Here is a 24310-nt window from a genome sequence, read left to right as displayed (position 1 = left end):
GTCTAACCTAATTTATTCCCACTTTTAAATACAGCACTGTTTCATGATCAGATTTTATTTTAAATTAAAATTAATAAAGACCATTTCCCAATTTTCCTCAGAAATACCAGTGGTTCACGGGCTTGTGGGCTTAGCTGAGAGGTTGGGAAGGGGGCCAAGAAAAATCAGAATTTATTATATGCTCGTCTAAGTTTTTAATTGAGTGCACACAGGCCTTTTGGAGTGAACCTGATTTTTATTTTACCCCAAACTATTATAAGGGTTGCCGTGACACAAAAAAGCCTGTGGCCCAATTTCCCCAGCATTTCTTCATTGGTTTATAAAGCTGGCAGAATATGTGAAAATCTTTCCTTGAAGAACACAAGTCTTGAAGAAACTTCTGTCCTGCAGCACTCTCTTTTTGCACACAGCCTGCAACGTAAAGCAAATCGAAAGCAAACAGAAGCACCGATTTGCTGTTACAGCCTTAGCAATTTTTCTCAGAAACAAAGGGAGGAGATAAGAAGAAAAGGTTTAATGATTTCTATCCATAGCACAGCTGGAGTTTGATCCATTGTGACCATGGAACAAATGCCACCACCAAAGCATGATGCGTTTCAAAGCACTTGGCCTCAAGCTCCCACCACAGGTACGTGGAGTCTCACAGACACAGAGGGAAAGAAGAAAGGGTGTTTCACTGGGACAGCCAAAGCTCGCGCTGCTCCCTCCTTTCACCCCTGTCTCCTCTCCTGCTTGCCAGTGGTGCTGTGCTCAATCACAAATCGCAAATGAGATGGAAAGTGGCTGTCAGAAGTGCTGAGCTGTTCAGGCCTACCTTTAGTTACCTTCCTTTAAGCTGTTCGAACACTAATAAATTACCCATTTACTTATACAACCCAGATGTTTGCCATCTAGAAAAATAGATTATTATTTGTAGAAGGTTTTGTTCCATCACAAGAATCCTGTAAATAATATATTGGGATCAGAAAGCCAACATCACATGGCAGCTTTTACACACAGAAGCATGGCAGGTTGGCAGGGAAGGAGAGCAAAGAGAGACACTTCCTGACCACCGGTCAGATGTTAAGAACTTTTACAGTGACCTTATCAAAGACTCAAGTATTCACTAGAGTTCATGCTGTTGGGATAATGAGGTTACTTAAAATAACATTACAAATGGAGAATGAGGCTGACAAGTAACCTGAAAGGTTGGTTTACTAATTGGATTTTGATCTTTTGTTTCCACATATATACTATGTTGTCATATAAATTTGTATTTGTATGTGTGTATATGTATAAAATATATGTGTACATTTATATTTTAATTAAGCTATATGTGTTTATATATAAAACAAAGTAAAACATAAAATACAGTCCATTTTATACATATTACATCCTAACATTTCTTTGTATGTCATGTTTTCCACAAAAAAAAAGAAAGAAAAATATAAGCAGCCTCAATGTCTACCTCTCCTTTCATTTTTTACGTAAGATTTCTTTAGAGTTCCAAGCAACGTTTAAAGAGAACGCTGCGGCTTCAATTGAAATGGGATGAGATGCCGATCCTTTAATAACAGTGTCTTTCAAACCCCGTGTCCATTATGCACTGAAATGCCTATCAAAAAGAAGAAGAAGAAAAAAACAAAACCAAAAACAAAACCAAAGAAGGAAGAGGTTTTCAATATTCTCATTAAATTCATTTCTCTCATGGTTCCTGTAATTGAGTTTCGCTTACAGTCGTCATGAAGTTTTGTAGGGTAGACAACACAGTGATTTGATGGTAGATGTCTGTATATAGGGAGGGAAATAAATATTTGAGAAGTACTCAGACCACTTTCTTCAAACATCAGGGAGAAAGACAAAGACCACAACTCAAGCAATGTACAGTTCAAGAAGGGGAGCTTTCACAAGGAAAACTTTGATCTGGATGGCTGAATATTGCTGCAAAAAATCCAGCCTCAGCAACCCCAGACAAGTTGTCATGAAATTGCAAGATGTCCATTTGAGTCATACCCCTCACACATATTACTGCTAAACTGGTCTTTTACTGGAGACCCAAAACTGGAGGCAAGAAAAAAAAGCTTACCCACTAAAAGTGTCTCCAGTAGAAGCAAAGGGGACAAAGGGGATTACTAAAGGTAAAGGAGCTGTTAATTCTAGATGGAATAAGACCAAACTGCTGAAAATTGAACCAAAGAGAGCTGGGTTGCTTGCTGTCAATTGTTTTAAGGCCCATTGGTTTAGGATGGTGATCATACCCTAGCAAAAGAGTTTGAGCTGAGGGAAACTGAGCAACTCTACACAGACTGACAACTCTGTTTGGTGAGACCACTGTGCTATCTCTACAAAGAAAAAAGTAGCAGCAAACAGTAACAGAGCCAGGAAATGACCCAACATTCAGTTTGCTGATTGCTGCATTGTCTTGTTATTTAAGTCATTGTATCACCAGGGTCTCTCCTATTCATTAAAGCCAGTATAATGCTGACTAGAAGGTATTTGAACAGGGAGCCACGTCTATGACATGCAGATGACACTGAACTTGGCTGAGGAGCCGAAGATCCCAGATTATAGCACCCTTGTAATTTACTGCACATTATTCACAGGAGAAGCCTGATCCCAGCTTTCCTCTCATTTTCTCCATACTGCTACCTTGCACGAGTGTTAAAAATAACATATCTGGTCTTCTCAGCTGCAGCAACCCTAGCAGCATACATCAAGCACAGTTTAGCAGAGTTTCACCACACTTTTACTGTACTTTTCTAGATACAGAAATATAAAACCAGCTTGTGCATGTTCAATACAGCCCCCAGCTGGTATGTTCTGCCTTTACCTGACATTCAATTGGAAGCTATTGTGGTCCTGGATACAGCACAGATGGGAATATTTCACAGCATCTTTCCACACTAATCATCCGCTTAGGTCCTTCCAATTGCCCCAGAGCCCTACCCTCCTGGCCCAGCTTAGGCAAATCCTTATCGGTATTTACACCCTTCAAGTATTTGCACACATGGTTATAATCCTGTAAGTGGCAAGATGCTCACACTGGTCTCACAGAGGCTACCCAGAGTGAAGGAGCCCAGCATTCAGGCTGCCACATACACACAGCAGCCTGAGGTTTGGGCTGATTTGCTAAACGTCATCATATCAAACAGAAATGCCTTTGCTTTGAAATACTACTTAAATGCAAGCCGCAAGTGCAAGAGGCCTCCAATTAACAGCAGAGACCAGGGCTGAGCTCACCTATTTAGACAACCTTGAGGGAAATGAACACACATGCAGTCTGGGTTCCTTCCTGTCCCAGCCACATGCACTATGGACCCAGAGGAGAGCCCTTATGTGTCTGTGTCTTGGTTTCCTTGCTGTACAGTCAGGAGAGAGTCACCTTTCACTCTTGCTGTGGCTCCCTGCAAGGATAGCTCCACTTAGTGTTCCAGAGCACAGCACTCTGCAGAAATACCAAAGCCAAGTCAAGCTTGTCTTACAACTTCCCATGGCTGCAAGCAACATTAGAGCCCTACAGGCAGGGTTGCTAGAGAAGGGCAGCTGGTCCTGAGATACAGCTCTAAAGTCATGCCATTAGGGCAGGGATACCCCCATCAGCTCCTCTGGCCAGGCACTGACTGGCAGCAACAAAGTTCTCCTCTTCCTCGCTGGAGTCATGCAAGGCTGATGGCTGATGCTGTCTGACCTCAGCTCACGAAATCCCAGTCACCACAAAGCATCGCTCTCCTCCGTGCCCAGCTATTGCAACTCCATATGGCAAAGCAACATACTTAAACCTTTTCTGTTTCTAATTCTTGTCTTACACCTTCCCCACTGACCACTGCCAGCCTCTCCTTCCAGCCCTCCACTCTGACCGGCCACCCCCAGCTCTCTGCAGCCACAAGGCTTCCCACTCTTCCATCAGTACACAGCAGGAGAAGAAACCCAACAGCATGATGAGGCCTCCAAGGCATTGATGCAACGCACTGCCTCTTGCAATGGCTCTGCTCCTGGCAATACATTGCTCAAGAATTAGGGCTTGGCAATATCTACAGTGACAGGAATGGGAAAGACCTACTGTTTCTTTTGCTCTGTGTTAACTTCTCTCCACTATTTTCTCACTCCTCCTTCTGCTCCACTTGGCATCTCAGCACCATTTCACTCTTGTGTACACCCTTTTTCTTGCAGTGGCCACACACAGCAACTGATCCAAGCAACCACTTGGACTGCACAGACACAGCAGTCAAGGCAGTCACTCTTTGACTCCAGTGCCCTGCCAACACACCTAGCAGAAGCACCTGGGAGGAGAAGGCCCATTCAGCTTTGCAAGCTTTCGCAGACAATGTACACCAGTTCTGTGTATATGCTCACAACAGATAACAAGGAACTGGTCAAAATGAAAAAAAACCCCCCATATATACACATATCCACAAGAAATCACACTATTTTCTTTTTCATACAGATTTTAAGAAAGTAGAACTTGCTAAAACCAAACTAGCATTGCTCTTCCTCCACCCTGCAAGGAGGAGGGAATCAGCTTCCGCAGCAGGTCCCAAACCTGCAGGACTACACACAGGGTACTCCAGATTGCAGCTACTTTCATACTACCCTGGTCCCAGCACTCACTACTACGTACTGTATGTAGCCCCTACTAGTCCCTTTCTCTTGCATAGCCTGGTTAGAATACCCCACTCACAAAAAAAATAAAATAACATGAAATTGCATCAGGGCATGTAAATTTTATTAAACTACCCGCAGAACAGGTGCCCCTTTAAAGCATGACTCTCTTCCTCTCTGGAAGGCACATGCAGCAGGTTCCCTAGTGTCAGGTGTAGACTCGAGTGATGAAAGAAAAATACATAAATGTTTATTAAACCTTTGTTGCCATTCACACCACCAACTTTCACACCCCAGTGCCAAGCTGTTAACGCATTCCCATGCTGTTCCAGAAGACTTTTCACAGCTCCTGTCAGAAAAGGGAAGTTTCACGGGGGCAGCACTCGCTGGAAAAGTCTCTGCTCTTGCCACCATCAACAAAAAATGTTCACAACCAGCTGTTTGTGGAATAAATGTGTCCTGCCCAAACTGTGTGGGGGAATAAAGAGCTTCTTCCAGTGAGGCATGGGGCCACTTTCACGTATACATCCTGATACATGTTTGTCTCAAGATTGTTTATGCTAAGATTCCTCTCAGTTTACCTAACGAACAGGACTAAAAACTAGCCATGATAAGCCAAGTGACCATTGGTTTGAGGCTTCAGGCCAGGTGGCAGCTGTGTGTGCAGGCTGCAGCTCATATGGCTCACACAACAGCATCACCTCCTTGGAGAGCTCTGCTGCTGCCCAGGCAGGCAGCCCCATGGCACTGCCCCTTGGGGCACACACACCCCTCAGGGAGGCAACGCAGCACCCATCCCTCTGTGCCACATCTCCTTTCTGGCACCCAGGCTCTGCTGTATTGCTGTACCGCTGGCAAGTGTGAGGCAGGGCCCCGCAGTGAGGCGCGCACCGCCTGCTCAAGCCTCAGCAGGGCTGTAGAAGTGCCATGGCGAACCGCAGCGAAGGCGGTGTGAAATCGCACAGCAATTCTCTCTGCTGCCAGAACTCCTCTTTTCCCCCACAACTAGCTCTTTTATCTGCCACTGGAGACCCTGTTCTAAAAGGAATAGGCAAAGGCAAGATGTTTCCCACAAGATGAACATTGCTACTCCTCTCAGTACTCCAAAACAAGAGGGGGGCGAAGCGAAACACTTTCTCAACTCGAAAGGTGACAATTATTACATGCTACATTACAGCTTAGACAGCCTTTACAATACAAAAGCTTTGACAAGCTCACATTTACTTTGTCCCTGAAGCACACAGGGACACCTACTCATGTCAGTGTTTTGCACAGCATGTTGTTCAAAGGTTTATCATTTTGAAAAATGCACCTGAGGATCTTCAGCTTCTCATGCAGATTCTGTAATTCAGCTGATCATAAAGCATGAAGAAGAACTAAGTGACTGTTTATCAATGTATATTGCTAAATGAAATTAATCCCAAGCACTAGAACAGAAGTAGGCTGTTCCTATAGCCAGAATGAATAAAGCAAATAGCTTCATTTTTCTTTTCCTAAGATCAGAAAATTGTGTTCCTAAATTAATCCTTAGAGCAACAATTGAGCAGCATGCTTCTGTCAACCTCAGCTGACATATTCTAGCCCAATATTATGTAAGTTTTCTCATTTATCTAAACAATCTGAGAGATGTCAGCTCGCTCTCTCTGCCTGTACCTCATCTCTCAGCTTGCAGACAGCTAGCACAGAAGCAACATACTACTTCAGCTTCACGTATTAAAATCAGCATGACCTGCATTATTTGTCCAGGATGCGTAAAAGACTTTGAAGAGCTGATCCTTCAGTGTGAAGGTAAACTAAACTGACCAAGTAAGAGATTTGTTAGCTGACAGATCTTTCAGGTACTTTCTGTTGTTTCTAAATATTATACCATCTGATGCTTTCTAGTGAAAGGCAATTGCTGCCTTAAAAACAAAAATGCCGAAGTCTTTTAAGACTAATTACAACAATTTGAGATTCAACTTTTATTTTCTAGATGAGTTATTCGAGTGACACATCAAGTGACAGATGAGTACCTGAACCTGCTCACTGTCAAAGCCTGTAGTTCAAAAACACAGTGGCCGCTTCCTCCCTGCACGGTCACTAATTTCCTTTGTGAGTCAATCTGTTTCTCCTCCTTGCTATTCTCACAACAGAGAGATGCTGCAAAAGCAAGGTTCCCCCAGGTGAGATGTTCAGCCAGTGTGGATCACCGCACTGAATGGCATGCCTCCTTGGAGCAGGTTTCTTACAAAGCTCATTCCCCTTTGTAAGTGCCAAGAATGAAATCTTAGCCACCTAATGCAGCACGTTCCACATGTTAGTTCGCAACACATTGAGCAACTGTGTTAACTGAGATGGATAGCGCTGTCAAACAGGAGGCTGGCACACCAGGATGGAAACAGTGGGATATGCTGACCTTTTACATTCAGAAGAAAAGTGTCCCTAAAATGACATGAAACATTTCATATTAAAAACCAAAACAACTACCTTCTTGCAGAGCTTTTACTACCCTGTTGTGCAAATAAACACATGCGAGTGAGCTCTGCCTATGTAAAGAACCTGAGCCTCTCTCAGAGCAGAGGCTGACAGAGGAAATGAATCATTATCACCCTGCTTGGAAAGAAGTTTGTACAAGGTGCCTGTGCTATTAACCACTGCCTGGAACTCCTGGATGCAACATCACAGCTGCTCCCTCTGTTTGCACGTTCAAATGCCTAGCTATACAAAATAACTAAAACCAATAGATAAAATCCAAACCCCCCAGGCAAAGCTTCTATTACACTATTCTAAATGCACACGGGTTTTACTGGTGACATGGAGATGAAACTGAAACTTACAGGCTTCTCATCCAAAAGAATAAGAACTGAAATAACCTGTTTAGTATGAAAGCCTCTTGAAAGTTCATTCTGGGAAGATTTTTCCTAACCCACCACCTGCTGCCTATCTCCTTCAAGATTAGAATTTTAGGTTTGTTTTTTTCAAGCTGATATTTTGGGTTGAGAGAGGAAAGTTTTGTTTATTTTAAGATTTCACTGCTACTGGAGATTCATCTCTAAGTGGAAGAGAATATAGAGCTTCACAAAAGGCTTTGCAGCAATATAGTAGGTAAGTGAAAAGAGAGAAATCTGCCTGTACTTATAGCCCTACAACTACTGGCCATAAAGAGAGCATGTGTATATATGTATCACCATTATATACAACCTATAATTTAAAAAATGAAAAGACTACAATATGTTGCTCAAAACGGCCCTGCTACAAAGAGAAATACTAGATACCATCTAGCTGTACACCTAGAGATTCTATCTAGCTCTTCTGTGCTGACTTCCTCAAAGCAGCAACCTGCCTCATGCAAGTGTGTCGTGAATATCACATTTCACACTTCAGCAAGATCCAGCTCATGCTTTCTAGGGAGGCCAACAAGGTAGGGCTTGTTGCACACCTAGTTTAAGATTAAGAAATCAACACAACTGATATAACCACTGCCAAGATTTGCCACCAATTTTCTTGCCTACTCCTTACATTGAATAACCTCAGATGCCGTCTTCTGCCAGTGCACAGAAGGAGGAAAAGAACTTTATTGAATACCTTGTGCCTGAGCTGCAGAACTGTGGGAATACCCCAGAGCCAGGAGCGCTGTCTCCACCAGCTGGCTAAAGAGCACATCTTTGCGAACCAGAACGAACTCAGCATGTTCTTCTCGATTATCATATTCAAGAGAGGCGTCCGACTGTTCCACCACACAAAAGACTGGAATCATCAAACCTAGATGGGGGGGGGAAAAAAAGCAAGCAGAGCATCAGTAAGAGAAGAACAACAAGCGTGTCATACATCTCTGGTTAAAGCTGTAAATTAAAACACCTCCTAGAAGGCTCATCTTAAGTGGAAATCTGCCTTTTTTCCCTGTGGGATAGCTTTTGTTTTCTTTCCAAGGGAAATACTGAAGTCTCATCACTTGACTCATTTAAAAACCACACTAAAAGCTCCAGAGAATACAATTCAGGAACACAATCACAGTCAGCATGAGGATGAACAAGATTTCCTAATAAGACCTTTTCAACATTGCAGAAGTTTTCTACAGTTCCTTGAATGTCCCTGTTCTTTCAGGTCAGAGCTCCACATTCGCCTGTAATGAAAACCTGACACGCAAATGCCACTTCTGCTTCCCTCCCCACAGTCAATGTATGGAGGAGTCAGCAGAGGCTACTCCCATATGCAGCTCTTGGCTGAGATAGGTTTATTTGCACACATTCAGACCATGGCCAGTCTTCTCACTGTGCAAGGAAAATATCCTTGCATTGATTTCACTGAAAATGATTACCTTGTTCTGGCAGCTATTGGTCATGCAGACCCAGAGAGGCAAGGGGCTGTTCTCCCACTGCATGCATGAAGAGAGTGAGAACAGCTCTCTTCGAAAGAGGATCTAGGATGAGGAGGAACCACAGAAGTGGAAAACTCAGGGGGTGGTCTGGATTCAATTTTGTTCTGTTTCATTGTAAATTTACTTTTGTGGTTACAGGATCAAGTCATCTATGGCAGTAAGTTGTGGGGCATGAACTTAAAGGGATACAATACTACAGACAGTAGAGAAACAAGCCAATTTACAGGAACTGCCCTACAGTACTTGAAGTGCATGCACAGAGGGAAGATGGAGCAGACAGAAAGCCTACAGCACTGCATGGCCATTTTCATCACTTGCTACAGGCCAGGCTGTAATCAGGGGATGGCAAAGGAAAAACCATTACCTCCAGTCACAGAAATTTATTTATTTATTATATACAATGTGGTAGCCCCCAGATAAACTGGGAAATACTGGGGCAAATCTCAGCCTAAAGCAGCTCTCCAAATGTGCTAACTAAGGCTCATAATACTGCCAGATAGTTCGCCTCTAACCTCTGTTCTTCAGCATGAAATAGAACCATTTCCAGTAGATAACAACTATGAAAAGTAACTGAGCATATTTATGAAAGGCCAGACACGAATCACTGCATTCCTGGACCACGCGCTTCGTTAAGGGAAAAAGAGAAGAAAGCCATGTTCCAGTTCTCCTTCCATACACTTAAGCATCTTCGAGATCATCTACTATCAGTACCTTCAGTATCTACAATAGTTATATATTCCTTCAGAGGAGTCACCCTGAAATAGATATAGTCACATCAGTAACAAATGCTGTGGGACTCAAATCCTCTTTGTCTTGAATTTGCAGAGACCAGATTTACCTTAAAATATATTTTAGATACACGATTCTTGCTTAGTGACCTTTCGGGCATGGAGCAGCTCCCAATCTGACATTCTACCTGCAGGCCAGCAGCAGAAGCTACAAGCAACGATATTCAGCTGATGTGTTTCAGTTCCTTGCTTTAAAACACATCCTGAAGTAATGTGTAAGTAGGTTATGGCATCACATTGATGCTTCTCCCTCATCACTGCTTGATTCTGGGTTAAACATGCATTTTGCAAGTTCAAGCAGCCAAATTTTAACACACGGTGTTAAAAAAAACTAAAAATCTTAGTGAAAAAAACTCTCTTGGTGCTTTCCTGAAAAGACAGTGCGAGGCTGAGCCTGCTCCTCGGAAATCAGCGACAAAATGTCTATTCCTAGCAAAGGTTAAAAAATAAAGGCTCTTTTTTCGTAAATCATTTAACTAGTTTCAATGAAATTTAACCTCCATAAGCAACACATGTCCCCTCCTGCTGAACTTAAGCCCATCATAGCACTTCTGATGGGGCTATTAATGTCCTAACAAAAGAGTCACATACCTGGCCAACTGCTGAGGCTGTGCTATGGGTTCTGTAAACTAAACTTGGCGAGACAGAAAAAGTAGGTGAATACAAACTGATGAGAGGGATTCCACAGCAATTTTTATCCTCCTGCTGGATGCTTTCCTTGTCACACAACAGCCTTTCCACCTTTTGAGCACAGGAGTTGCACCTATTCTCCACATTTGTTATTTACTGTCCCAGTATAAACGTGATCTCAAATGCTAGAATTGATGCGTACATGCCATACATGACATCAAGCAATGGATGGCATGAAGGACCCACAGGACTCTTGCCCATGATAATTTTTCCTGCCCCTTCCTGCTGCTCATGCTTGCAGGGACCCTGCTGCAGAAACAGCTTTTGCAAAAACATCTCTGAACTCAGTGACCCAGAGTAACTGATGATAAGCTGCTTTGAGTATCTTAAAAACAGAGAGCAAAGGGCAGGTTACCACATCTGCCACTGCTAACCCAATCTCCTGCCTCTCTATAGCACCTGGAATTTTAGTACCAATGCTATTTTAACAAAAAACAACAGTAACCTAACTTATTTCCAAGTAAATCTCACTCCAAGGAAGTTCCATCTGCTTTGCCCTCTATTTCGCATTGGAGAGTTAAGCTATAATGTCTCCAGTAGATTTATTGCCTCAAACTTCCCAGTTTCCTGGTATTAGCTAAAAATAAATTAACATACTTCCAGTACATTGGAATCTGAAGTGAAAAGCATCTGCAGCCAAAAGCCAACATACTCCTTACACACTGAAATACACCATGCCTTACTCCTAGATGCATGTATAACACCTCCAGCTTACTACAGGGCCCTTACAGAAGAGCAATGCAAGTTAGTCACTGTTCATTGTCATTCCAGTTGAAGAACTCAGAGCAATATTCAGAGAGCAAGAGACCAAGCATCCATAACGAAGTCTTGCATGCAGTGCTACAGCAATGCAAGGCAGCTTTACTCGTAAATCCTGAATCTTCTCAGCTCTTTCCCTAATGCCCGATCAGCCAGAGCTACTGTCATCCTCCCTCTCCCATGCATAGGCACAAAAAAGGCTCGGGTCGCTTCTGTGCATTTGCCCTCTCAACTTTAGAGAGATGCTGCAGTGAATGATGCTCATGGCAGAAGACATACAGCACTGATTTTCACACATGGAGAAAATGAGGAGTAATCTGAGGGCTGAAAAGGAAACAATTTGTTTCCCTAAAGGATGAACACAATACTGGAATGCATACAAGACATTGACAGTGATCACAATTATACAAAAGACTTTTTCTCCTTGATGTTAATTCACTTAACTGACTTACAAGCAGCTCTTTCATGCTTCTCACAGAGCTTTGACCCCATACAGATAGCATCTGCATAAAATGTTACGGGAGCATAAACCAACATCTACATTAAGGCTCTTATAACGACATTCATACACATCGAGAATTCCTTCTAATCCATGGAAGAGAAGAGGGAAAAACTGTCCCCACTACTCCCCAGAAGAACAGAACAGTTAGTAATGACTGGTACTTTGTATAACATACATTACAAATCAGAGATGGAATTTAAGCTCTGCTGTTGATTTCATGGAAAAACAGAGAAGACTTTCTAAACACAGTTGCATTTTTTGCTGAGACTCTTCTAAGGGGCAAAGAAATTGAGAAGAAATTAAATATGTATCAGAGACCTGTCTCCAAATGCATGTTTTTTCCTCCCTGTCCATTTCAAGCTATAGTTTAATTTCACCACGGAGCAATCCATTCGTAATAAATGAAGGGAAGAGAATCAGCCATTTCATTCAAGAAGTGAAAACTCTGGACACTCTGCTGCATGAAACATTACATGTTTACCCCCCAAAAAAAAGCCTTGAAGCCAGTTAAAAGTATTACTAAAATGCAGATATGCAGCTCCCTGGAAAACATTTTCAGTTGTAAAATTTCTAAGTAAAAGCTGTAAATTTCCAATGACCAACTAGAAGGACAAGAGAAAGTAGATATTAAGAAGTCCTGCACAGTCTCCTTTGTTCATTTGCAAATGCTACTTTGTGCAGTGCATGCTTTAAAGCAATAAAGGTGATACGATCAACACTGAACTTCTACACATTGTCTACCTCCCATAACCACCACAGAGTTGGTACCTAAAGCAAAAAAGAAAAGGATACAGAAAGCTGAGGAGGATGTTAAACTATTTCAGCCACCCACGTCTCCAGCCATTAAATAGAGAGCAACGCTTGCGCGTCCTAATAAGTACAAGATAAAGATCAACCAATAAGAAGAGGAACAATAAAATTTGTGTCTTTTTAGATTAAAATCTGTTTCCATCAGCACAAGTTTTAAGCCCTGTCTAGGTGTTATTTAATTTAATCTAATTTGAACAATTTCCAAACATCAGCTTGATTAATTTCAACAGCATGGTGTTATGGAAAGATTTACTGTACAGGGGTTGTCTAGCAGGGAATTAATAAAGAAGCCAGTTCTTAGCCCTGAGTAACATGAGGTTTTCCCACATTTCTAGTGGGAATACTTCACAGCACAAGCATGTTTTCTTCTGGGAGTGAAACCCACCAAAATTATTAAAAACCGAGATCAAATGGTGGTGTCAAACCCAAAGGAAATCATTCTACAGCGCAGAGATTTTTATCAAATGAAGAAAGTGGAAAATAAAGTTTTTGTTGTTGCTGTTGTGCTTTGGGTTTTTAGGGTTTGTTGGTGCTTGTTGTGGGGTTTTTTTAAACAGAACACAGACACACACGCAGAGAAATCTCCCTCACAGACAAAGCACATTTCTATGGATGGGAGCTCAAAAAGAAGGATATTTCTTTGAAAATGTATAAACTGCTGAAAACCCTTCATTATTCTATGCAGAAAACACTTCCCTCAGCAGAACCTGTAACGTGGGTTATTCTCTAAGCTTGTCTTTCCAACATGGGGTGGGGTTGAGGGAGAAAGAAATAAATCTAGGTAACAGCACAAGGAGAATCCACAAAGGTTTATTCCCAATCACACATTTAAACATTGAATTACAGCAATTTCAGCTGGACTTCTAAGATGAGACTCTTACCCTGTGACTGAGACTAGGAAGCTCAATTAGCAAAGCACGGGTCGTTCAGAAATTATCTAGATAAAGATTCCATACATTTAACAATAAAGCCTGCTTCCACAACTGGCAATAACCACAGGAAGCAATCAAACTACAAACATTTCCTAAGCCAAATCTGCTTCTGCTTTTTTCTTTAGGCAAGAGCCCTTTACCCACCAAAGGCACCAAAGGGAAAGCAGCCCAGCTATTTACTTCTCTTTGCGCTGCTACGGAGCTGACCTTACATATACCAATTTGGTATTAGCACTCTTTCTCATTCGCTTAAACAAATTTGGAAAATGAACCTGACTTGAGAAAGCTGTTTTAAAAGGCAGAAATCAGGGTCCATGCGGCACAGGAGAGGTTTACTCGTTCTCCTCCTCACATCGTGCAGCTCTAATTGTAAAGGCAGAAAACAATTCAGTTTGACAGCTTCAGTTACCAGAAAATACCTGAATTTCTGCACCAAAGATGGCCATCCTACATCCTAGAGCAATGTAAATCTGTAATTTCTACTCTGAAAAACTTAACACCACCACCCAGAAGTAAAATAGAAAACCAGGTGACGCTTCAAAGCTTCAGTGTGCCACTTACTCAAGACAGCATAAACTGCAAATCCCGATGTGATCCGGAATGAAAACCTAGTGCGTATGCTAATAAACGGGAGGTTTCTATTTAAGACTCAACTAGCTGAAAAAAACCTAAATCACAGAATCATTTCGGTTGGAAAAGACCTTTAGGATCACATATAATGAGAGAAGATAAATTCATAATGAAGAAAGATCAACTGCATTCCAAAATGTTGCTTGGGTTTTTTTTCTAAGAGGAAGGACACCAAATAGTATTTGAAAAAACAGGGTTTTGTTCTGATCTCAACACCACTTTGATTTAAACCAAAGTGTAGCTGTAACTGGTGATGACGTGAGATCTTGCCCCAAAAAGCCTGCAGAGCCCAGCTGAGGGCTGCAGATACAGGATATGCAATGCCATGCTGAACAGGCACAACCGTGTCGTTTCCACAGTGCCACACAGACATGACTATTCCCACTCAAGAGGGATCAGACTTGAAGCAGATCCCAGGTTCAACCTATGCCACTGCAATTCGGTGATGAGGTGGAAGAGACAGAGCTCACACATTTCAGCAAAGGGCTAGTCATGTCCATTAAGGCTCACTTTCAAGCTACTCCATAAACTATAAATATAATTAAATCGGACAGAATATAAGCTGTCGGCACTTATTTACAATAAATGCTTGGTTTAGGTAAATGGGCTGTGTTTCAGCCTTGCACATATTGAGCATCAGCTTACAACAGTCTCATTACGAGGCTGAGAATTCTTTCCCTATAAATCTTTTTTAATGGGGACTGGAGGAATGACTTTGCAGTTGTTTGTCACTAACCACTCGGAACCACGTGAAGAAAGCTGCATGTGCACACTGACAGGGGCCAGTGGGACATCTCTATGTCAAATACATGACACTGTATCAGGATCTTTGCAACCATACAATCTTATGCAAAACAAAAGCATCAAGGACCTCATTACAGCAAAAGGTTTTGTTTAAAAACAAGGACCTTACTTCCTGCTAATCCTCTGCTCTCCCGTGTGCTCTAGACAAAACGTGAGATATCTCATTTTGCATATAACCAGTAATGCGATGCTCTTAAACTCCTACTCTTCATGGGTTTATAAGCCCATTGCAAATAATTTGTTCCAGGATGTAATTTGGTAAAGAAGAGCTCAGTCCACAGATGATTTTAATACAACGCTTGCCAAAGAAACAAAATCAGCTTAAATAACATTATATTGTAGAATGTTCTTCTTAGAAGGGCCAGAGGAAGTAAAACTAAGGACAATATCTTTCTCCTCCTCCTCAGCTATTTTTTCTGGCTTTGCATGTTCAATAAATCTGGAGGCAGGAAATGCATTTCTACATATTATATTTTAGCCAATGGTGAATGCAAACCACAAGATATTATTTACATCCTTCTTCAGCTTCCAGTCCTTTCTGTGGCTTCAGTCTCCAAACCATCGCAACTATCCCAGATCTCAGGAAATCTTACAGAGAAGTCACTAACATCTCTGCAATGTCCCCTGCTTCTGACAGCTTAACTAGCCAAGGAATCCTTCTCCTAGCTGAAATAACAGCTTTACTGTTTAACACGAAATATTTCAGGCCACTATTCCACCACAGAAACATATTATGAAACTCGTAACTTGATTTGATAATACTTGAGTTTCTCAAGAAAAACAGTATAAAAGAAAAGCCACATTCAGAGCATGTGCTGAGACAAATGAGAAATGGGAAACTGAGAGGGGATACGGAGTATTTACCTCTAGCACAGCCTCTCCGGCTGTGTGCCCGGGACAGAAGTGTTATTAGGCACGGGAGATGAGGCCTTTTGTTAGTCAAAGTGGATCAGCTGCTTCTGGTAACTACCCTCCTTTGCTAAACTAGTTGCACTAACCCAACCCAAACTGCAAATCTGAACCCAACGCTGAGACACTTTGTGCCACCCGGTTAATCCAGGGACAGTCACACACAGGGCAGCCAAGAGGGAGAAGCAATTAAACAGGGGAATAAACCGCTTCCAGCTCTCCACCTAAATGAGTGAGAAGGGAGAGCAATGGCAACCTCAAAACAGGGCTCTAAGGGAGCCTGAGTCAGAAGGCAGCACAAACAGCTGTCTGCTGCTCTAGCAGAAAGCTCAGCCTCCCCTGCCAGCTGCCCCAGACCTGCAGCACTGCCCCTGGCGATACCAGCACCATGCCCTCAGCCAGAACCATGCGCAGGCTTCCCAATTCATAGAACCCAATCACGGAATCATGAAGGTTGGACAGGACACGCAAGATCACTGAGTCCAAGCATTCATGGCAAAAGGCAATGGTGAAGACACGACGGCTACATTTTTCCTAAGTAAAACATCTCAGTTGTTTCAACTTGTTTCCCAGTTAAAAAAGAAGACAAAATACCCCACAGCAGTACTTTACATTATGAACTAATGGAAAATACACTAATTTCACTCAAAACCAGTGAAGGAAACACTTTCAAACTAAACTGGTGGGTTTTTTAAAAATCATCTTAAGCCATTAATTTCCTATAAGTTTCAGGCTTTGGTTTCTGTAACTTAAAAACAAGTTTAGGGTTTGGGAGGGGTTTTTAGGTTGGGGGACTGCTTTCTGTTGTTCTTCTCTTAACTACGTAACAAAACCCGCCTAAGGGGCTAAGACTCTCTAAGCCAAGTTCCACCCAGAATTAATTTTAATGACCAACATTTTTAAACCCTGAAAACCGGAACCACTAATAAGCCCTTAACTTTGGTGGTGCTAGCAGATCCACCATGTTATGTAATTTTTAAAGCAAAAAAAACATCTTCTAGCAAAACCATTTTAATGAAGGCTCTATTAACCAGTCTCCTGGTACTGGGACAAGTCCCCTGGAATGTAACAGAAGAGCTTTTGTAGCTGGTTTGAGGTTTTATTTCTGGAGCAGAACTGCGTACCACACTCGGGCCTGTTTTGGGATCCCCACTGGGACACACCAGCAAGCTTTCTTTTTTATGTCCATTCCTCTGTGAATCACCCCCCTGGCAAGAAAAAGAAGAAATCGTATCACCCTTCCTTTATGTTACCAGATAGAGTTGATGGAGAGTCTAATGGAGCTACTGCACCTACATCTCTGTCTTCAAGTCTAACGGCAGGCTCCAGCTGTAAGACAAGCTGAATGCAATTGCAACCATTGTAATGGTTGCTGCTTTCCCTCATGTCTTTTAGATATTGGCAGCATTAGAAAACCTCATTTCTAAGTAACAACATCAACAGATACAGGAGGACTGGTTACAGGCAAAAGTTACAAGTATGCACACAATAGGACAAGCCACATTAAACCCTGTCTCACAATAAATGTCATCAAACTCAATGATTACTGATGGAGCCCTTCATCCTGCTCCGCTTTCAGCTACTGCTATGGCAACATCATTACTAGATGGTATTCTTCTGGTATAAGGAGACCACAGAAATCTTCATCAGATCATCAGTGGGAAAATAAATGGAGGAGTGAACCGCAACCAAGAAAGAGCAGAAGCCACTGTGTGACTTGGTTCACTAGAAAGCAGCTAAGTTCTCCCTCTGTCTCCTTTTTCACCAGTCAATATGCAGAGCATCTTCAGACAGCCTGCACCCATGGCCTGTTATAGGTCAGGAACTGGCATCTAGGGCTTGGCCTTTTCTTAGGATTTCCATCTTCCACATCCTACACCACTGCAGAGAGAGAGCAAGCTCTGAGTGGCATTCTCTCGTGTTCTTTCTTTTTCAAGGACAGAAGAGCAAGAGGTGTGAGGGAAACACTCCTCATTTTCACATAGACAAGATCACACGTTTGACAACTATTCATTTGAATATCCTTTTTTTAGGAATATTCACCTTCTATCAGCCAGCAGGTCACATTATCCTAACAGCTTTTAATAACTACCACATCTTTATCAAACAAGTCAAGAGGTCAAGGAACAAAGAAAGAGTTAACAGGTACATCCTCTTTCTCAGGTATGCAAGCTACACTTACTTTGTTCAGCCAGTTAACAATATTTTAGGGAGAGAGTGGGAAGGACCTACCTATAGGCTGACCTACTGTGTTTAGACCCACTTGTTGAAAAGTCAGCATTCCGTGCTTTTGGGGTTCAACAGGCTGAATTGCTACAACATACAGACACAGAGCTACCCTGGAGAATCAGATACTTCTGCTAGTGCAAATATATGTGCTTGCTGAGAGGTGTTAGCCAAAGAAAGCAGATTACATCTGCTCTCCAAAGGCTGAACTGGCTCCCGGTTCACTTTCAGATGCCATTCCAAATGTTGACTTATAAAACTGCATGGTACACGAGGAGAACCAAGGCTACCGTAGAGAGGATCAATCTCTCCCAGAGTATGGTATGGCAGAAAGGACACTTCTGCTTACAGCTCTAGGATTCGGCTTCGAGGAAAATGCAGAGCCATCTTCCCTCAGCTTCTGGCCCTCACCTACAGTCAGGTCCTTTCTCAAGGAAAAGTGCCAGCACGAAGCCCTTCCCTTTATAGGATTTAATCAGCAGACCAAGATGTTGAGGCAGCTGAAGAGTCACAGAACAGTCAGTCCTCAGGCCGCGCTGGCTTAAGAGACCAGGTACTCCTACTGGCATATACATCCACAGATTTCCAGAGGCAAAAGTAACGGGAAAAAAACCCACAAACCATAAAGTAGCACACCTTGTTATTCTGAAGGAGAAAGAAGTCATTCTTACTACTTTCTACCTATCCATGGCATTCTCTGAGCTCACCTATTTGGCAAGTCAAAATTGACACCATGATCATATCAATATAACCAGGAAGGTTCAAGCCAATGACACCAACATTACATTCATTATTACGCCAAACTCAGACACTCAGATAACGCCTAACTTGAGCTTTACTGTCAAGCAGCACCCCTTCTTACTACCTACTTGCTCACAGGAGCCCATACAGTCTACCATCCAGACTTCAAGCTTGAACAACAAACTCTGCTTTAAAAAAAAATAAAAAAAAATAAAAAATAAAATAAAAAAGCTCACACTTCTGTTACTCTGCATTTTCCCTAAGCCTAAAAATTGGTAGAGTGTATGACAGGTCCACCTCATTTTTCTTAATGATGTTTTTATTATTCTTTCACTCAATTAAAACAGAAATGGATATTGCATCTTCTGACTGTATAATTGTTATTGTAATCTGTTTTCGATCACTGCTTGGGAAATGGGTCCAAAACAACATAAACTATCCACAGCCTCTGAATACAAGTCATTTTCTTTTACTACGATACTTAAAGAGACATCTATCATGTTGCTCTGCTAGCACGTTTGTATTATGGCAAAAAAGTTATTTGTAAGTTGGGAAGAGACATTATGAAAATCACCTTTTACTCCAAAGTATTGTGTAACTCATAATTTATAACTACATTTCTTAATAACCACTCAAAATATTAAGGCTGGAAACTGTGCACATCTAGTTTTAATATATAAATAATGGAAATGCATATAAACCAAAATATGCTCAAAATACGAATTTATATGACTCTCAAAAAATAGTCTGGTTATATTTTTGAAAATGACATGCTTCCCTTCCAATATACGCCTGTCAACTAAATTTATGACAAAACACTTCCTGTGAGTTTAGATTACCAGGATGGTAAATACTTCTATGCAAGTCTCCTCACTTAGCTGAAGTTTCCCTCCAAATGCAGACAAAGTCAGCAACTTACAGAGAGTGAAGTATCGGCGATACGCAAGCGAAGACAGACTAAGCCGTTCGCTTCTCAACATTACCCAAGTAGAACAGAATGTCTGAGAGACAGAAAGTAACCTTGTGGCTGTATGCAGTGATACGAATCAGGGGGTTTCATACAAGAAACTCCCCTCCCAACATTTCTTGCCAGACAGAGTACTTTTGAAAAGATCTGCTGTCAATAGAGTGTCTTTTCATCTCAGCATGCGTCTTTGGGGAACAAATAAGGAGGGAGCATATTTAAGTGAAAGACATTTCTACTGCACTCTGAAAATGTAGTAGGAGTATGGTTATCTCAGGAGATGCTGCAACTTCATATAAAATATAGTCTGACAGGTTATTTTTATTAATCTCTTTCTGAGCTGTTTTACCTTGCTGACATTGCTATTAACAAGGTACAGTTGTGCTCAGACTGTTTAATATTGCATGTCCATCTAATACAAGAACATCACTTACAGCGAAATGACTGACAATTTTTACTATTAGGTAATTTTCTATTTATAAAACAAGTCATGTGCTTAAACTCTATCTAGAGCTACCTGCCTATTTTCCTCGAGTTCTTTCTGTTCCTTTCATACAGCATCTACAAATAATGACAATCTTCTTTTCCTAACATCGCTGCATGTAACATCAATAATCATTCAGCATTTGCCAGGAAATTTACCTTGAGTTCAGACATGAGATCTCTGCCCAGCTTATGATATTAGCAACGCAGGGCTCTCGCTTCATCTTTTAAGCAATTCTGTAAATTATTTGTGCAGCCTTATATCAAGTGGAAATGCCTTCTGGAAGGAGATTTTACTAAGTCCTTAAATATTAGCAACGTCAATGTTCTCATCTTTAACAATCAGAGTAAGAATTATACTAAAAATAAACCCAAACGAAACAAAACAAAACCCACCAACTTCCAAACATTGCTTCTAAGGGTTTCACAATGTCAGCAGCCTTAAATTGCTAATAGACAAAAGCTGACATCTTGGTATGTTTATAAACCTTCAGGGGATACCAGCAGAGTTAGTACAGGTATTTAGAAAGAAAAAACAACTTAAAATACTAGTTCATGGGGTTTTTCAAAGTTCTGTAAAATGAAGGAAATAAAATCAGATATATGAAAAGAAGTATTCTCCCTATACTAGCATGTGGAGGAGTACAAACGAAGACAGGGACAAAGCACACACAACAGCTGCAGTACGTGCTTTGGTACAAAGCATAGGAACTAAAAAAAAAAAAGGAAATTCCTAAGTATAGAACTGGGATAATATGGACAACATGACCTGCTGGCTGAGAACATAGCATGCATTAAAGCAGTCAGCACTTGTGAATGGCCACCAGAACCCCAGCTAGATGTGCTAACAATTTCCCCCGAATTAAACGGCAAAGCGTATTTTCTGCCTTGTGTACCACTAATCAATGTAAACTCATTTGTATGGAACCCCTCAGCAGAGATGTCACTGATGAGCATTCTGCAACAAGTACAAAGCTTGTTGGAGGGCAATGTTTTTAGTATGTCTAAAGGCTAGAAAACGTTTCTCAAAAGCCATTAAACACTCAGCTGCCTTTTGTCTGCTGTGACTATTCCTTGCATCTGCATTAGTGACATATGTCACTGTGGGGACCGATGCAGCTGACCCAGGACATTTCGTGCAGTAGGAACCAATTACCACAAGACAGTTTTTTCTAAGCTAGAAAGGGCATTCGTTCCTTGCTCAACACAGCAGGCTGGTTTCAAAACCACTCTGAGATTGAAAAGGAGAGCACGCTTATTCAGTACTTACAGAGTCTGAATCAAGCACAGGTTATCTTGAACAAACCCTCATCGTATCAATTCAAAGGGACCTGGTAATACTTTATACCTTGAAAATCTGGGCCTTTAATCCTAAAACACAGCAGTAGTTACTAATTTAACTAAATTATAAGGGATGGTAATTAAAGGCCTAACTTATCTATGCCTTGCAATTAGGGATTCGAAATAAAATCTTCCCAAGTTTTACAGATTTTTCGGTTATTTTGAAACGTTTAAAAATAAGACTTAAAAGCAGGTTGAGGACTGCTCAATCACAAAAATAAGAATTTTCCTAAACAGGTCACATAGCTGTTTGGCAAATATAAATATGTGACTGTAGTAAACCTGTCTTCATTTTACAACATCATGGATGCCATATTGTATTACCATCTTCTGTGTCAATGGGAATGACAAAAACCTTACCAGTCCAAGTACTTTATTTAAGCTCCAGATCACCATTGTGGCCTTTTTCCTCCCCATTCCACACAGACAGCTTTAAGGAAAACAGCAATGCTAGAAAGTTACTGCAAAAATAAATATTCAGACTAGCATCTCCTTGAAGAGTATTAAACACTTTCAAAGGTATTTTAAAGTAACTGATTCCATCTGAAAGTCTGTGCTACAAACTATAAGATTTAAATACGACATAGCTGTCTGCTGAAATGATGACTTGATTACAATTACATTATGCCAGGTTTTTTCTACTTTCAAGTCCAGATAAAATAATCAGTACAGTAAAATAATTTAAATATAATACAAAGACTCCCCAAAATTAACTATTCAGGAAAGGAATCTTTATACCTCACTTTTAAGTGTTTATTCGTAACAATAAAAGCTTAATACTGCTTTTCTTCCTTCGATGTCTGAATCCATCTACATTCTGAGTGAGAAATATGTCGCCATTTAATTTCCTGAAAGCACATTTCCTCACTGGCATCTTTATAGTTTTTAATATGATTTTGCCATCTTCTTCAGGCATAAAACAATTCTGGGGAGTCACTCACAGACTCACCTTAGCGGGCGTTCTCAAACAATTGCCCTATAAATAATTGGCAGTAAATATATTCTGTTCCATCCCAGTGAAACTAAGAAAAAGCAGGACCCAGTTTATAAAGGCTCGGGGAGGGAATTAACATTGACTTTTTCAAAGATGCTGGTTTCTTTTTCCTTCCTTTAGTCCACGATGAGAAATAACAGCATCCAGTTAACTAACGTGGCCATGGGTATGGGGTGGGGAGGAAGCGGAGAGATGACTCGACACACTTAGGAATTGTTGTGGGAAACAATAAAATCTTACTACAGCTAAATCTTAAATCTTGAATTCAAAATTGTCAGTGGCTTTCTGTAGATGCAACTTAGAGCTCCAAAATTACTCCAAACATCAAATTATGCCTAGGTCACCGAATGGGTGGATACCCTGTATTCTGTTTAATGCGTATGTTCAATTGGACGTATATTTTAACCAACTGTGTCTTTATTTTAATAACAGACCAAGTACTGAAACACATAAAGAAAAACTATTATTTTCTACCTCAGCAAAAAATACAGCTGATACACTACATGACTCTTCAGGAGTGACTGCTCTGTTTATTCTATTTACATGACATAATCCGATTGGAAAAGGGGGGTGGGGGTGGAAATCAGCAAAAAGACCAGAAACACATTTTTAGCCATCAGGCATGAAAAAGAAATCACTGTCTCTCTTTTCTTACTGTTCCTGCTTAATTAGAAGCCTCTTCCTCCTTATGCATCAGAAACACATAAAATCCAAGAATTTACATTTTCTCATAATCCCTACTGAATTATATCAGAGTACAAAGCAACACTTTCCAACTCTTCTGCAAGAGATAAAACATAAAATACATTCACATACTGCTGTTTCCTGAACTAACAAGGATTTGTGGCTTTCACGCTTCTATATCTTGATGCGTACTTCTTTCAGGCAGCAGGGAGACATTCTTCATCTAGGATCCAGGCAAGAAGACTATCTAAAACTTAACCTTTCACTTTACTCAATTGGTAAGGACAAGTGAAACATACCTCCTTACTCCCTTCAGGATACCATTTAGAGCTTAATGTTAACTAACTGCTTAGAACTGAGGAGCAAATTTGATCAAACTGTACAGAAGTGGATTTTCTCTCCAGTAAAGCACTTTAAGTCCTTGTAAAATATATACAAGGTAGCACAAATCCTGACACTTTTGCAGAAATATTCAGAATGTATTTTGACAAACAGCTCTTCAACCATCCTCAGTCGGCATTTCTGTCACCCCAGAGACATATTAAGACTTCTAACTACACCTAAGCAGAAAAGACTGCGACACAGCAGAACTTTACTGGGCTTACAGCAATCAGCAGCAGCCCTCCGAAGAGTCACTGCATACAATTTCTGGTGCATCCGAGTTTGTACGAGCACGGTAACCACAGCTACCGATCATCCCGATCATCCCATTCAGTCTGAATCGTCTGAAAATTTTCTCCTCTGTTACTATTCTCTAAATTAAATCACGCATTTTAACACTTCCATCAATAAGAATGTATTACTATCAGGCTGCATGAAACTAATCTAACCAGCAAATTTTTTGCAATTATTTCCTGCTCCAAATTTGAACACCTTCTCTTGGCTATATTTTGGTTCTACGTTTCTATTTCAGCAAAACCAAACTTCAAAACAGTTCAGTTTGCACACTGGCATTTTAAGCTGCATTCAGAGGTTTTCGATGCTTATTATCTATGCTCTTCAAAATCAACGCACACACATATATAAGCACATCCACTTATACACAAACAGGTTCATGAACTGCAATCAACAATTTTGTAAATATACGTTTCCGAGCCATTAATCATCCCCCTTTTTTT

The 24310-nt window shown here is 41.0% G+C and overlaps 1 protein-coding gene across 2 annotated transcripts in view; it reads right to left on the bottom strand.

Annotated features, from left to right (window-relative positions):
• SATB2 (SATB homeobox 2) overlaps positions 1-24310 on the bottom strand; it is a gene marked incomplete at its 3' end in the record, with an annotated part of 128047 nt that overhangs the window by 99692 nt on the left and 4045 nt on the right. For both annotated transcript variants that reach the window (XM_080620594.1, XM_080620595.1), the window contains exon 3: positions 8143-8319. In XM_080620594.1, coding sequence (XP_080476720.1) covers positions 8143-8319 — 177 coding nt within the window. The remainder of the gene's footprint in view (positions 1-8142; positions 8320-24310) is intronic.

The sequence above is a fragment of the Psittacula echo genome (genome assembly GCF_963264785.1).
Source record: "Psittacula echo genome assembly, chromosome: 6".
NCBI lineage: Eukaryota > Metazoa > Chordata > Aves > Psittaciformes > Psittacidae > Psittacula > Psittacula echo.
The sequence above is the reverse complement of the archived record's forward strand: the minus strand, read 5'-3'. Positions and strand labels throughout refer to the sequence as shown.